The sequence below is a fragment of the Pristis pectinata genome, chromosome 26 (genome assembly GCF_009764475.1).
Source record: "Pristis pectinata isolate sPriPec2 chromosome 26, sPriPec2.1.pri, whole genome shotgun sequence".
In the NCBI taxonomy this organism is placed as follows: domain Eukaryota; kingdom Metazoa; phylum Chordata; class Chondrichthyes; order Rhinopristiformes; family Pristidae; genus Pristis; species Pristis pectinata.
In genome coordinates this window covers 22,524,703-22,541,797 of record NC_067430.1, presented here as the reverse complement: position 1 = coordinate 22,541,797, position 17,095 = coordinate 22,524,703, and the positions used below count along the sequence as shown (strand labels likewise).

Here is a 17,095-nt window from a genome sequence, read left to right as displayed (position 1 = left end):
CAAAGGAAAGTAGATTATTTTTGTAAAAGAGAAAAGGTAAAGACTGTAGCAAGGTGATAGAGGAATAAGACTAAGCTCTTGCAAAGACTTGTCACAAGTGCATTATACTGAATAATTACTTTATGTGTGTCAAATTCTGAACTCCTCAAGTAGATTTAGTTGCTAGTATTGCAAAATTCTCCAAGAAATACCATCACAGACTTGAAAACATATTTGTGTCTCCAGCCATAAGCCATAAGGAAAGCAATGATTTCTGGAGTAAGTTGACCCCAGCCAGAATAGATGATTGACCGCTACAACTTTACATCAACCACCAACGACCATTAAAAATAAGATTGAAACAACCAGTTAAGGGTTTCCATTTCTGATTAGGAACCGTTGGTTTCTAATGAACAATGTCTGAGTGTGAACATTGGCATTGGCCCTGATTCCCTTCACAGTTGAATAGCTGGCTAATATGGTCCAGTTTCATATGTGAAGTATTGCCACCTGAATGAGGTCCCAGAGGACGTCAGAGCCTTAAATCTAACATTGTCAGTGAGGCCTCTGATTGGGAGAGAAGACAAATTGACAAGTTCTTCTACAGAGCATGATAAAACAATCAGTAGAAAAGCAAATATACTTCAAACAGAACCAGTGCAGCTCACATAAACTGGAGGAGAAAATTTCATGTTGTTTCAAGTTTCAATAAAACAGAAATGGGTTTTGCAGATCCTGTACAGTAACTTGTAATGAACCTAGATTAAACTTTTGCTGCTGTTTTATGATTTAGAGGCAGGAATTTGCAGCTTTACCAGTTTGTACTGAATTAGCTGATCATACTCAGAACAGCTGAAGGGTGGAACTAACTACACCACCCAGTATGACCATAGGAACCCTTCCCCCATCACTGAAGGGGAGCAACTTTGTGCAGACTTCCGTAATTGCAGTGTGCTCTCAAACTGATTGAAGGAAATTATACCCTAGGCTTTATTATTTCTTTTTCTTGATTTCCTCAGTAACACTTTGTGGTTAAGTCATGTTGCATCTTATGTTTGTTTTCACTTTTCTTTACAATAATAATCAACCACATCTCTAATCTATGGATGGCTTTCCCAGGATGAGGGGCCCATCTGACCTTGACCCCACCTCTATGCTTCATAGTGAAATTGACCCTCACTGATGAGGAGTTAATCCCTTTCTGTTGACAATGAAGAGGGAAAGTCCCACTACTCTGGAGCCATTTGCATTTCTTTGAGGTTTATCCCATTCCGTTTACTTCAAGAGTCATCAAGGGACTTCTTTTGTCATTTTACCATTTTATTTCTTTATTGTCCTTTATCCCCCTCAGTTTAAAGCAGCACTGTGCTTTGCTTCATTGTCTATGAGGCATTGTTTAATTACTGTGGATCCTTATAAATCTTACTACCAGGCTAGACAGGTCTCACGTTGAACGCATGGTTCAAACTGAGTTAATTGCTGTCAGTCAGGGTGGCAGTACAATTAGTTTAATTGTCCCTGAGCCAATTAGAGGCAATAAAAATAAATCAGGTCAGGATTCCCACTTCTCAATGTTGTTAAATTACTGTTAGAGTGAGCATGCTTAGGTACCACAAGCTGTTTGAAAATGGGTTTGGATGCAATCCTCTTCTCAAAGTAGAATAGCCTGCCAGCACTCACTGCCTAGATTATAGCCTAAACAAAGATTGCCATCTGTCCAATGAAACCAGAGAGGTGGTGGAGGAAGATTGTGGTGTGGTGGGAAAGGGGAGATTAACAAGGCTGAAATTTGAGGAACTTTGCTGTTAGGGGTACAAATTTATTGGAGCTCCTCCATGTTAGATCATGACTGATTGTGCAGGTTTGTTCATTTCATGCATTTCCTTTGCAGAGCAAATCAAAATCCCTGGGCAACAGTTGGATAAAATATTGTTTAAAAGCGAATGAAGTTTATCAAAGTGTTATAATCTACCATGCTGAGTTGCGATTCCTACGATGTGCCTTTGAGGAACATTCCGGAATAAATCCCAATAATTAATAATGTCAGCTCACTCCACTCTGCTGCTACCCTCCTCCCAATGTAATAAAGACATGTTGGTTTGTCATACCATATAACAATATCATCGACTCTCTTGTTTCCTATTACTCTCCCACTGGTCTCTTCAGACACATAGTTTGGAGAGTTGTCTCCTTGTGTCGGCTGTCCAGACTGACCCTTGACCACCCCCCCCCCCCCCAGCTCTCAAGCTCCTGGTAGCAGCTGATTTAATTAGTTATCTCTGGGTAAAAAGGAAAGTCTCCATCGGGATGGAGCCTGTACACAGACTGATTGGCAATTCCACCAGTGTGAGGTAGTCATCAACTGAAAGGTCGGTGACATGTTTAACCCATGAGGAGACAGACCAAGCTGTTTTATTAACAGGAATTTAATTGTTGCAGTTATGGTCACACCAAATTTATGTCCCAGGGTAGCTCTTGGGCTGTGAAAACAACTAAATTGAAACCTTAAAGGAACTGAGCGGAAATATAAAGATAGAGATAAAAAGGGTCATAAAGCAGTGAATGACATGCACACTAAATCCTACTCAATTAACAAGCTTCTCCTCACTAAAGCAATCTACTGTGGAATTATCTTTCACAGTTTTTTTTAACCGTAATCACGAGTAGCTTTAAATGGGACTGTGGAGTAAAGCCATCACATTCTTCGTAACAAAAGAAAGCATTATTAGCCAATGTCTGTTTATTTGCTACTTTTCTCTTCAGAAGCTGTTGACTATACGAGGAAAGACTGACGAGTTAACACAAATGATCCAGTCCTCAAGTTCTAAAATACAGTCATATCCAGGCCAAAGGCACTGAGTACCCATTTGTGTCTGTATTTACATTCCTCATAGTTTGTCCTCCTTGAATTTTACATGTTTGGAAAGGGCTGAGATTCATGTTCAGTTGCCATTGGTAAATAAATTCTAAAGCAGAAAACTCAGGTCTCTCAATTACAGCAACCTAAGATACATGTTAACTAATGGGTATGTTGCTTTAAATAAGATAAGATATCTGTATTAATCACATGTACATCGAAACACACAGTGAAATACATCTTTTGCGTAGTGTGTTCTGGGGGCAACCTGCAAGTGTTGCCATGCTTCCAGTGTCAACATAGGATTCCCACAACCTCCTAACCCGTACATCTTTGGAATGTGGGAGGAAACCAGAGCACCCGGAGGAAACCCACGCAGACACGAGGAGAACATACAAATTCCTTACAGACAGTGACCGGATTTGAACCCAGGTCACTGGCGCTGCAAAGTGTTACGCTAACTGCTACACTACCGTGCCTGCCCATTATAGAAGTCATGAAGTTATCATAGCTTAGCAGCTAATATACACACAAATTGTTTCCAAAAGGAGCATTAGATTGTAACCATGATCAAAGTCGGGCTGAGTTGACCTGCCAAAATCTGGGGTACTAAGCACCCCACATTACATACTACTAGAGCAGATAAAGCAGGTAAATCTTATCTTTGTAATTTGTTCGGCTCTGTTCCACTTTGCAGGCCAAGGCCTGTGCCCACACTACTTGCTTCAGTGGTGATGGGGGTGGGGGTGAAGGAAAAGTAGATAAAGCCTCTGCAGTTAGATATCTAGTGCAGCAGTAACCAGCAAACTGTGAGATATGGAAGAGATCAGCTGCTATGGGCTGGAATGATCCTGCACCTAGAAAGCTGAGAGTGAGGGTGACTTACTTCTGGTGGGTGAGCTGATGCCTGAGAGACATCCTTCACATGTCCAGGTCATGCATGAAGAGGAATGTTAGATCTGAATCGTAGGTCACAATTGGTTACATCACAGTGCTTCAAGAAACAAGGAAGGGTCAGTCTTCAGTGTGAGTAGTGAGCAGAGTAAGCTGTGTGTGGGTAGAGTGGGTGTGCAGCAGTCTGATGTTAATGCAGGTTTGGAGTGATTGGCCCTTTTCATAAAACTCACTTTTGAGCCTTCAGCATTTGAATCAGCTGGTTCATCTGCGAGTAAACTGTGTCTATTGTCATTCAGATCAATGTGGCTGAAAATCTCGCTGATGACATCTTTCATGCTTTGCTCAACTGTTGGTGTCATTTGGCCAAATCTGGTGTCAGGGAAAGAGTGTTAGAGAACAAGAAAATCTTGCACAAAAAGAGCATACAACACGCACAATGTTTCTTAGTGCTGCGTTAAGGCAATTTTTCAACCTTGCAATGTTTTTTACTTTGGCTCTGATTTTCAAGTATTTCTAAGCCAATATTTTTTAACAAGTGCATGAAAAATGGGGAACAAAGCCATTTAATTTTGCATGCTTTAAAAGGGTTGTTTACACTCCCAATTGCTGCTCCTTTTTCTTGATTCCTCTTGGTGCCATTACAAGTTGGCCTAACTGACTTTTTGTGGACATAGCTTGTCGTGCTCCAATATACAAGACAGTTTTACAGCATGGGTAACTCTGTTGCACAGGCCTTGCACGATAAATGGAGCAAGATCCAAATCTCCATTTTGCAGTGGGGAAATTACACATGCTAAGTGGAGCCACTTTTGATGGTCAGTGCAGAGCATGAGGGTTCACTCCTGACCTCAAATTATCTGTGTTGTGGGCAAAGACAGGGAAATTAGTTAATGTTCCTGAGACTGGCTCATCTCGTGACCCACGAACTAATGTAGTGATTCCTACAGATAAAAGGCACATGTTAGATAAGGAGAGGGATATATTCAACTTTGATAACTTTCCATGCTTGAGTAGCCTATTGCTATTAAATGTCTTGTTTCAAACATTAAAATACTGACTTGGTCAAGCCCTGGAGGATGACCATCATCCAACTAACTGCACCACAGAAAAGACTCAACACTTTCATGCAAAGTATGGACAAAAGTAATAATATTGAAAAGAATTATTAAATTACATTTTCTTTATTAGACATTAATGCTCCCCCGTGATGTTTATCACAGTGAATAGTGTCATGTCTATGAGCATACAATGTCACTGAGGTAATTCTGCATTTCTTTAAGGCAACAAAATCCAATTTTTAAAATTAAAGTTAGCCTTGAGTGAGAGTTCATTTGCTGCTTGGTGAAGGAACTTTGGAGACTGGAATATGTTTGCTATTTGTAGGTCAGGATTTTTGGTGTGACTGATGTTCACAGAAGCTAGACTTATGTAGTCAACTGTGCTAAAGTCAAAGTGCGTAGTCTTACTAATGACACATAAATGTATTTGTACTTTCTGTGGCAATTTTAATACCCTTAGTTAAAACATCCAGTTGTGAAAGCATATTTGTTATTCATATGATATAACATAAGTTTGTGTGCATATATGTCTGTGCACACACACATTTTACATGTGTGTTTATGACTATGTATACATCTGTGTTTATTTGTGTGTGTGTGTTTGTCTGTGTGTGTCTGTGTGTCTATGTAAAAATGCATGCATCTATACCTGTGTATATGTTCCTGTGTGTATGAGACTGCATTTGAGTATATGTGCATATGCTATCCAGGCTGTTGTGTGCTATAGTATGTCTGTATAAAGCACCATGATCCACGTGCCATGCAGAACTCAAGTGACGGAGGGAAGGATGCCAAAGAAAGAAATAGTCTGTTGATGTACTCATGTTACATCATTGCCTTTCCTTGAAGAGCCCATAAATCTAATGCTCCTTGTAAAAACAGAAGTTAAAAACAATCAATCGCTCTATGCAGGCTCCAGGATCTATCCACCCCTGAGAAAATAAAGCAGCCATTCACCTCCACCCAAGCACTTGTTTCCTATTAGATTGGATACTCGGGGAGCCAGTGAGACAGCCAAGCCACCAGAGTTGTTACAACACATTTTATATTTGCCAGAACCTCAGATATCACTCTGCACATATATTGGCCCATTTAGGTTTAAATCAGTGTCTGCCCACAGGCAAGTTAGAAGCACATTTTCAAAAGACTAACAAAGCCCACTTCATAGAAGATTTTATCCCCAGAGGAGGATCTTTTCTTCCCCTTATGGGCTACATTTGAAAGATGAATAAAAGAAACAGAGTTGCTGATTCCAGTTATAGTTTGTATTATATCTCCAGTTCCTCTGAAATTGGGGAAAAAAATCATAAGAAACAGAAACAGGAGTAGGCCATTTGGCCCCTTCATGATCTTTTGATCTTTTATTTCAGTTCCGCTTTCCTGCACTGACTTTATATTCCATGATACCCTTAACATCCAAACATCTATTGCCATCTTAAAAATATTCAGTGACTGAACTGCCACAGCCCTGAGACAAGAATTCTTATCTCAGTCCTGAACAGCGGAAGCCTTATTTTCATACTGTCACCACCCCATTCCCCCCACCACCCCCACCCCCACCACCCTCAGTTCAAGACACCCATTCAGGGAAAACCTCATCTTGGCAGGGATCTACACTGTCAAGCCCTCTAAGAATTTTGGAGGTTTCAGCAAGATCACTTCTCATTCTGACAAAGTCAAGAGAGTATTGTCCAGTCTGGATAATCTCTCTTCATGGGGCTAACACTCCATTCCAGGAATCAGTACGGTTAATCTTCATTGCATTCCATCTATTGCAAGTATACCCTACCTTAGTTGAAGATAATATTCCAGGTGTGGTCTTACCAGTGGCATTTATAATTGTAGTAAAATGCCTTTACTCTTGTACTGAAATCTTCTTGTACTAAAAGCCAACGTGTGGTTTGCCTTTTTAATCGTTTCCTGTACGTGAACATTAACTTTCAGCAATTCATGTACCATGACATCGTAGCCCCACACCATTTAAAAAATAATTCCACTTCTCTATTTTTTCTATCAGAGTGGATGACCTCACATTTTTCCACATTATTTTTCATTTGCTGTGTACTCAGCTATTCATATATCTACATCTTTATCTAAATTCCCTGAAGCCTCTCTGTATCCTCCTCACAATTCACACTGACACCCAGCTTTGTATGATCAGCAGCCCTGGGTACATCACACTTGATCCCCTCACCCAAATCATTAATATAGATTGCGAACAGCTGAGGCCTCAGCACTTGATCATTGCAGCACCCCAAACCAAAAATGAATTTCGTTTGATGTGGTTAGAGCCAATTATTCCTACTGGTCTATGTTCATCTGTTAATCAATCCTCAGTCCATGCTGGTATTATACAGCTAATTCCATGTGCCTTAATTTTGTTTACTAACCTTTTGTGTGGCACCTAATTTTGAAAGTTCAAGTACATCACAGTTGCTGATTTCTCTTTCTTATTCTGCTAGTTACAATCTCAAAAATCTCTAACATACTTGTCAAACATAGTTCCCCTTTCATAAATCCATACTGACTTTGCACAATCCTATTGTTATTTTCTAACTGCCCTGTAACCAATTCCTTAAAAATAAATTTTAGCTTTTTCCTACTACTGATATCTGGCTAATAGGTCTGTAATTTCCTGTTCTTTTTGTTTCCTCCTTTCTTAAACAGTGGAGTTATCTCTGTTTGCTTACAATCTGTGGGAACCGTTCTACAATCTGTGGAATTTTGGAAGACGACAACCACTGCATCCATTATTTCCATAGCCACCCCTTTCAAAACCTTGGAAAGCCAAGTCCTGGGGATTTATCAGCTCTCAGACCCATTAATCTCTCTAATACTATTTTTTTTTACTAATGCTAATTTCTTTCAATTCCTCATTCACTCTAGAGATAGTAAAATTTTGAATTAGCCTTTATTTGTCATTTTGTGGGGTTACAGCTGCTCTCTGCCTGTCTTGGACCATAGAAGGAGTGTAGATTAAAATACAATGCAGACAAAGTAGATCTCATACAGGGGTATATTCTCTGATGTACCTTTACAGCTTCAGGAAAAGCACAGTAGAATTTTTATTTCCTTTATTTTCTCTGCTGGAGGCATTTTAGCATGAATTTGATGCAGAGTAACTCTAAACAACAGCCTGCTTTCAAGCATCAGTCTAAATGGAGCATTCCAGTTGTTCCATTGTGACATTTCTGTTCTCTTAAAAACTTTGAGATCAGCAATTTAATGGCCAATAATACAGCAATAAAGAAATTACTATGGAAGGTTATCAGCATTATGTGGTTTTGAGGACTTGGTCAAACAACTTTTGATCGAGTGACCAATCCAAGTGATGCATTTATAAAGGAAATAATTAAAGTGTCATCCTGAATTTTGTTAGATGTAGGTAATCTTTCACAGTTTTGAAAATGTTTAATTTTATGTATACGTTAGATAAATAGACAGGTGTTCAACCTATGGATTATGACTGTGAAATTGAATTAGGTGGGTATGCCTATTGACAGCACAACAGGAGATGTATAAAGGTAATTTAGCTCTGTCTATAAAGTGCATGGCTTTGTCTTGCTTTCCAATTGGCCCAGCAATGACTAATCAAATTGCAATTCAAATCACAAGTGAGCCTTGGTAATTATGACAATGCACAACAACCTCTGAACTTCTGAGCATCTGAACTAGAAACGGCATGGCAGTGGCATAGAGTTTAAAGTCCTAACCCCCCAGCTCTCAAGCCACACCAGAAATTCTTCTCTGTTTCTTATGTACTCTGTTGCTGCAACACAGTCCTTAGGACAATTATTCACTGATCAATGTCCAGCTGGTCTGAAGCATTGAAGTTGATAAATGATAAGAAAAGTGTCCCAAGGAGAATGGCTCAATTTAAGTTCATAAGGCCATTGTACACAGTTGTCTATTATTAGTGATGACAATATGACAGTTTGCATTTCAACACAGATTTAAGATATAGAACCAAATAGAACCAACAAGATTTAGACTGTAGAGTCCTGGTAAGTCTGTGAAAAACTTACAGTTCCTCCTAGTTTTCTTCCCTTCTTTTCCTTTTAACTTATTTTAGTCAATTTCTGTGGGCATGGGAGGCTGAATGTTACAAGGCTGTTTTGGAGTGCAACATGCCAAAATCCATTCTATTACATGTTGTAATTTTGACACCATTTGAATTCCTCCTGCAAAAAGACTGTCAGTGTTTGTCAGTCTGTTTGACAGTAATCACCGCACTAGTACTACTGGAGCTATACTACTTCTTTCAGCACTTTGAGATAGAGTTGACAGCACTGTACTCTGTTTTGTCTCAGTAAGGGGGTGCTTAGCAGCAGGCAAGGCCACACTCACTGTCCAGCGCACAATGTGTCCTCTGTCTTTGTGAGAAAAGAACAGCTAATAAGGATCATCCTTCTTTCAGCATCTAGGCACCCAACTAAATAGAAAGAGGATCCACTGTGGTAGTCTTCACCTGTAAACAGACATATGGATTGAGTAGGATGGGATGAAAAGGATAAAATGTAGGAAATCAATGTTCAGGTATTATTCAAGTCTTGGAAAAAATAAATCATAAAGTTATTGCAGTGTTAGTATGCTTGTAATGATGTGATAGTATACAACTAACCCTCCCACACACCTACCAGACTGATTTGCTTTCCAGTTGTCCATCTGGAGCTACATTCTGACAGAAATAGAATGGGCTATGAAGAGTATGAAGAAGTAACCAAAGAGGATTTGTTACTCTGAAGATCAAGGTGGAACTATTGAATCATAGGCAGATTTTCCTAGTGAAATACCTGATCCAAGCCTTGAGTCATAGAGTTATATAGCACAGCAACAGGCCCTTCAGCCCAACTGGTCCATGCCAACCAAGGTGCCCCATTCAAGCTAGTCCCATTTGCCAGTGTTCAGCCCATAACCTTCTAAACCTTTCCAAACCATGTACCTGTCCAAATGTCTTTTAAAAGTTGTTATTGTACCCGCCTCAACCACTTCCTCTGACAGCTGATTCCACATAGATACCACCCTCTGTGTAAAAAAGTTGCCCCTCAAGTTCCTCTGAAAGCTTTCCCCTCTCAGCTTAAATCTATGCCCTCTAGTTCTTGATTTCCCAACTCTGGGAAAAAGACTGAGTGCATTCACCCTATCTATGCCCCTCATGATTTTATACACCTCTATAAGATCACCTCTCAGCCTCCAAGGAATAAAGTCCTAGCCTATCCAATCTCTTCCTATGAGCAACAATGCAACTACTTGCAACATTGTATAGTTCATGCCAAGTTACCTTCATGAAGTCCATTTGAGGTGGATTCACAGAAACAATTGCAAGATAAAGAGTTGGATTTAACAGTGTGAAGTTGGTTTAAAGCCCTTTCTGAATCCATTTTCTGCAGTTTTATGTTTGAATTTTACTTCTTTTTTTGAAGGAATGCTTTTTTTAGATCTATATTGAGTTCGTTGTCTAGAAATTAGATTGCAAAGCACCATTTTCTTCAATACTACATCATTGAGTTTGTGAGCAGTTCTAGGTTGCATCTCATCAATCACAAAATTTAACTGGACACATCCTGTCATCAGTCACCCTTCCAATCGTGACCTAATTTCTGCATTGGGGCTCAAGAAATGACATCATTCCCTGTGCAGCTCCCCTTTCTGAACATTGAAGGGGAAGTTAGATCATGTTGTCTTGGGAGTGCCTGATATTGGACATGACCAGGATAAGGTGAGCTTACTTGCAGAGTGTTGAATTGGGAAGCCTACATGTTAAGCCTAGTATTTACCTACATCCTTGTTCCCCACTCTGCCATTGCATTGCGCCAGCCTCCACACTACTCCCTTACCTATAGCCTGTAGCCAAACCCCTAACCTTCCCACTTTATAATCCAATTAACCCTGTGATTCCTGCCCCTCATGCGCTGCCACGACTGATCACCACCCACCCTCCTTTCCCATTATAAAGTAGTGGAGCTCCCATCCCCAATCACTTCATGAGTCTTCTGCTCCCAGATCTAACCACCATCACCCCTTCTGCTCCCACCACCGAACATAATGCTGGCCCTTCTTAATCCCTCCATATCCAAGCACAGTGTCAGCCATTAGCTCCTTAATCCCCCAATTCAAAGTGTCAGTCCTTCCCTACGCAGATCCTCCCAACATTTACAGCCAGTTCTGGCTTCAGGAAGAGAGGAATAGGCCTTTAATGCTTTTTTCTGCGTGAACTAAAGTTTCTAGGAATGTTAGTCCTCAGCTGTTCTCATCTGGGACAGAGATTGTTATGCTACAACTGGCCTCCATGCTGCTGGGTCATATGGGGATGGAACCAAGCCAAAGATCCCCTTCCTAATTATTATCTAGTAATCTCTGCTGGAAAATAACAACATATGTATATTTAATTGAAAATTCTAAATAAAAGGGATATATTTGCAGTGAATTTCCAGTGCTATTTAATTGAAACTGAGATTTTTATCATTCTAAAACTTCCACTTCTGTTCATTTATGAAACTGCTAAACTGCTCTTGTTTTATATAGGTATCATATAAAAAATATGCTGCTTGGTATCCACAATCAAACCCTTAACAACTTGCACCAAGACCCTGTGCCAGATATTTTAAAACAGGTTACAGCCAATTGTTCTTTCTTGAAGCAATGATCTGAATGTGTCAAACACTCCTCAGTAATATTGCACTTCTATTCTTATTTCAATATCAATAGTTATTTTAGCAGGAGAATGATTTTTTGCATTCTAGTAAAATCAGTCTGATATTCCTCACATAAAATAAATTGTGCTTGAGACATAAGAAACATGGTTTGGAGGCATTTCTTAGCTGTTTATTTTTAAAGGAAAATTAGGGTAATTTGCGACATATCTTGTTGGACAACTTCTTTTGTTTTGTAGAAGGGGAAATGCAAAAAACGCAAATGGCAAAGCCAAAGAAGCATATAAAGGCAGTTTTGCATGCTAAACTGCAGGTCATTTAAGACGTCATAATTTGTAAGATCCTGAAATGTTTGACAATCTAAAAATCTTATTTTAAAATCACTTTGATTCTACTTCCATTGCATGAATGTGTGTTGCAAGTAAGGAAACCCTCATAGGTGACAATACAAGCAGAATAATTTGGAAATACACAGTAGGTCAGGTAGTGGTTTTTGAGGAGAGAACAAAATTAATGGTTCATGTTTTTTCAACAGAATTGAAAAATGTTACAAATGTTAAGTATCTACAAAAATAGTGGAAACGTGAAAGTGAGTGGAGTATATTGGTTTTGTATTAGTTTTCAAGATGCTTTAACCATATTTATCTCCCAACCAACATTGCCTAAACAGATTACCTGCACTTTAATCACATTGCAGAATGTGAAGCGTGATACACGCATAATGTTTGTCCTATTTCCACACATTATAACAATACTTAACTGGCTGTAATGTGCTTTAGGACATCCCGAGATTTTGAAAGGCATCATATAAATCATTTGTTTTTCTTTGTAAAAAAATTTAGTAATTTCTACTAGAAGAATTCTAGTAACAAGGCAAATTTGATTATTAGTTCTTTAAGCAATAAGCAATATCATGATGTACGTAAATCAATTCACTGTACTTCTGCAATCCCAATAAGATTTCCCACCCCTCCAATTCTAAGATTCTATACTACCTCCTCCACTCTTCAACTGTTGTTGGTGGAGCCCTCTGTCACATCAGTTCTGTTATCTGGAAAACTTTCTCTGGGCCTCCACCACTTTTTCGATCTCCGTAAAACCCATGTTGTCAGTCAAGCTCAATTTTCTAATTTCTTTCTCCTTTCTGCACAGCCAGTGTTCATTCCTAGCACCATCCAGGTATTTTCTGTGTTAAAGGCAAGTAAATGAATGAAAGGCAATGTAAATGAAAGCAGTGTTACTTAATGCTAGTGAAAGTAACTGAATTGTTCCAAATTTGGAAAGCGCAGGAAACGTACTGCTACGTGAAGAGAAACCTTAGTGTTCACTTTTTTATATTGGAGCTGAGCATTCAGAAACGGTGTAATACCACTCTCCAGAATCATAAAAGTCAAATGTTGAAAGATTGTTTCACTCTTTCAACTGATCATTGGGTTGGGAAGAAGTTAATGAAGCTAAAATAATCCAATAAAAAATTAAAGGGGAGGTAAGAAAAATAACTGAAAGGGTAGTTTGAATGTGGAATTCTGTTATAATATTGCCAGAACTGAGTCTAAATATATTTTAGAAAGGAATTGTTTAAAAAATACAAATATTACATTTTGTGGGAGCAAGGAGTGCAGATGGAGGAGTATGTGGTTAACTGGCATGTGGAAAGCATGACTGGCTTTTATCAAATCAAAATGCTTGATCGATTGTATACAATATATCAGCTCAAAAGCACCAACATTCCTTTACTTTGGAAATATACGAAAAGAACGTCGATGCGATTATAACCAGTGTAAAGATTGAATGTTATATTTTAATTTTTCAAAAATTAGTTTTCACTTTAGTTTAGACGGGCACCTGCAGACACACTGAAAAACTGAGAAGGGAGCTCGTGCAAAATGAATGTTAGGTGCTTTAGAATTGTCTGGAAGTTCTGGACATCTTTCTGCAGGCATAGTACAATTGGAGGTATTTTTGTGTTCAATTCAGACATTGTGCAGCATCTGTTACAGCCAGTATAGAAAAAGGCAGGTGGATAACTTTTTTTTAACCGGAAAGCCCTCACTTTTTGTTTACCCCTTTTGCAACCCCTCTCATGATTCCCATCATTTGATTTCTATCAGCAAGGTGATGAAGGAGGAATTCCATAGACAAGAGGAGGTTGAATTATCAGCCTGGGGAGTTGGATGGGGGAAGTTGTAATTGGCAAATGGGATTTCAAATTACACTGACCACCCAGTTTCCTTTGGATCCGGCTAGTAAAAGGGCATTGTCACAGTTGGAATGGAACAGGGTGAGGAGGAAGGGAATATATAGAGTAGGAAGGAGAGCACTATCACTTATATAGGAAGCTGGAAATTAAATCCAAGACAAGTTGCAACAACATGAGGTCAGAGGCCAGCAAGATAAAGCATTTTTTTTTGCAAGGCAAAGCTTGACTTTCATCTAGCAGGAAGCAAAACTGAACAGAAGAGAATAGTGAGAGGCTGCACCGTGAAATTCCAGCCCTCCGCCATCTGATAACACGGTGTCATAAGATTTAACACAGCAAGGACTTTCTTGCACGTATAGCAAAAACCTAATAGAAAAATTACTTTGCAAGCCCAAATTATGTCTAAAAATTTATCTGTACATATACATGTACAGTATATACGTACACATCTATGCATAAATGGAAAGTTTAAGATTGGGCCTCTTTTAAGGTTGGAGTGGACAAGAAGCACAACCCTTCTAGTAATAACGTAACTATTTGGATATTACTCATGGTTCTGGCATGTCTCGGCAATTAGACACAGCCATACAGTGATTATCCAAAATACAAGCTGTCCCATAGGGTCAGAATGTTCAAGTTTTCTGCCAAGTTTATACAGAAAAAGCGTATGTGTCAGACTATTGCAAATACTGGTGCATTCCCTGGTAGCTGTTACAATGTTGATATGTTCCCAGTACCCTTTATAATATTAATGTGCTCCAGGGACCTGCTACAATATTAGAGTCATAGAGTTGTACAGCATAAAAACGGGCCTTTCGGCCCACTGTATCCATACCTTTTTGCCCATCTACACTCATCCCATTTGCCAGCATGATGTCCATATCCTTCTATGCCTTGCCTATGAAGTCCCTCTGTAAATGTCTCTCAAGCACTGTGATTATATCTGACTCACCAACTCCTCTGGGAGCATGTTCCAGATATCAACTACTCTCTGTGTAAAACAACTTTCCTCTCCAATCCCTTTTAAACTCCTTCCTCTCACCTGAAACCTATGCCCTCTTGTTTTTGATATCCCTGCTATGTGAAAAAGATTCTGACTATGTAGCCTACCTCTACCACTTATAATTTCTATATCCATATCAGGTAACCCTTCAGTCTCCTTCGCTCCAGAGAAAACAAACCTAGCCTATTCAATCTCTCCCCATAACTAAAGCCCTCCAGACCACCCATAACCTGGTGAATGTCCTCTGCAACTATATACTTCCAGTAGTGTGGCAATCAGAACTGCACAGAAGTGCGGTCTAAGCAGTGTTTTTTTTAAATAAAGATGCAACATAATGTTCTGACTTTCATATTCTATGTCATGACCTATGAAGGCAAGCATGCCATATGCCTTCTTCACCACCATATCTACTTGTATTGCCACTTTCAGGGAACTATTGACTTGGAACCCCAAGGTCCCTCTGTTCATCAACATCCCTTAGCATCCTACCATTTATTATATATGTCCTACCCCTATCTGACTTCCCAAAAATGCATCACCTCATACTTGTTGGGATTAATTTACATCTGCCAATGTTCTGCCCAACTTGCCATCTGATCTATATTCTGCTGTAGCCTTAAACAACTTTCCTTGCTGTCCACAATATCACCAACTTTTGTGTCATACACGAACTTACTAATCATACCTCCTACATTCACATCCAAGTCACTAATATATATCACAAACAACAAGTATTTCCAGCACCAACCCCTGCAGTACACCACTCGTCACAGAAGATCTTTCAGTCAGAAGATCTTTCCACACTACACTCTGCCTCCTATCACCAAGCCAATTAGCCAGCTCACCTTGGATCCCATGTGTCTTAATCTTCTGGACCAGTCTACCATCTGGGAACTTGTCAATTGCCTTCAAGGACTGACTGCAATTCTAATACCCTCACATGATCTGCTACAATTTTGGGTGCAATCTTAGGACCTCGAGGCACAATCAGATGTTTGCTAAAACATAACCAGGAACCCGTGACAATTTTAACATTTCCACTGACTCTCTATAAATATTTACACAATCCCAGGGATCTTTACAGTTAATAATTGAATTCCACAGACTCCCAATAAATGGGGACACATTTCTAAGGACATCTATTAAATATTGATGTAGTCCTTGGGACACACAGTACATACCAATGCACTGCTCTGGACACCTAGTGACATGCTCAGTGACACCATCAACAAAAACAGAAAGAATTTTTTAGACTTAGCACTTGTGGTGAACAAAATGGCTAGTCTTGAACAAGCAATATCTACTGACTGTGTGCTTTGCCTGAATAGATTAACACCACTATGTGATTTTAGATTCAAGTGGCATAGCCAAGCCACTGATCTGCTCTGTGACCAGACTAGGTGCAAATGTTATCTAACAAAACTAACATTCAGAGAAAAAGCATACCATTTTTCAAGAATAGGCCTCACCAACAACAGTAAGTATGAGATTCTCCTCATGACCTCTTTTCTTCTTGTGTTTCTGATTATTGATGTTCTGATGACAAAGCTGTTTATAGAATTTGAAACTAGAAAGGAAAAAAAATAATTTTGAGCAATCAAAGGGTCATATATAAAATATAGAATTCTTTCCAAGAAAACATGGTGAATCAAGAGGAACAGGTTGAGAATCTGCTTTAACAGAATTGTACTTCAGAGTGTGCCATGTCTGTAGATGGCCTACCTTGAGAGCAACAACCAATCATTGACCCCATGAAAAGCACACAATACAAAGGATAACTGACTTGCCGTTCATCCCACTCAGGCAGGATCTGGCTTTCCATTTACTTTAAATTATCCAATTGACTACGTGTTATATTATTTTTGAATGGTGATGTTGAACAGCTGATTAAAATAATTGTTTAGTCTGCAGTGTTTTGTGGTAACTCTAGCAGGAATGGCACCGATTTTGGCTGGACAAGAGACAAGAAAATGTGTGCAAATGGCAGAAGAAAACTAAGGGGCCTACCCCAAAACCAAATTCTGTTTCATAAAACAACCAGGCAGTTTTGAACAATGAAGGGCCTGCTATCTCTCAGTCCCTCATGCCAATTCTCATTGGAATCTAGTCTTCCAGTACCTTAGCCAGGTAACCATTCTTCATTCTGAGCTTGGGCCGTGTATGTCAGTGGGCAAGTTATCTCAAATGTGTCTTCAACCATCAGACACATTCTCAAATAAAAACTATTGAACTGTGTTCAGCAGTGAGGATCATTTCTTTCTGGGCACAAGGGCTCAAAGAAATCATATGTCGAAGATTTCCTAATTCTTGCATAAACCAATGAATGAAACTTGTGCCTTCTGATCTATTTGGCTCAACACATTTATCTACTGGGCCAGTAGGGCTAGGACATCCATTTCATATGATTTATTTTTTAAAGCTGGATCTCATTTCCTAACTATGATTAGA

General features: G+C 39.3%; 1 protein-coding gene across 1 annotated transcript in view; it reads left to right on the top strand.

The window, feature by feature from the left end:
- Positions 1-17,095, top strand: part of prdm16 (PR domain containing 16) — a 416,607-nt gene that overhangs the window by 214,180 nt on the left and 185,332 nt on the right. Inside the window, exon 4 of the mRNA XM_052039002.1 lies at positions 3,770-3,788. Coding sequence (XP_051894962.1) covers positions 3,770-3,788 — 19 coding nt within the window. The remainder of the gene's footprint in view (positions 1-3,769; positions 3,789-17,095) is intronic.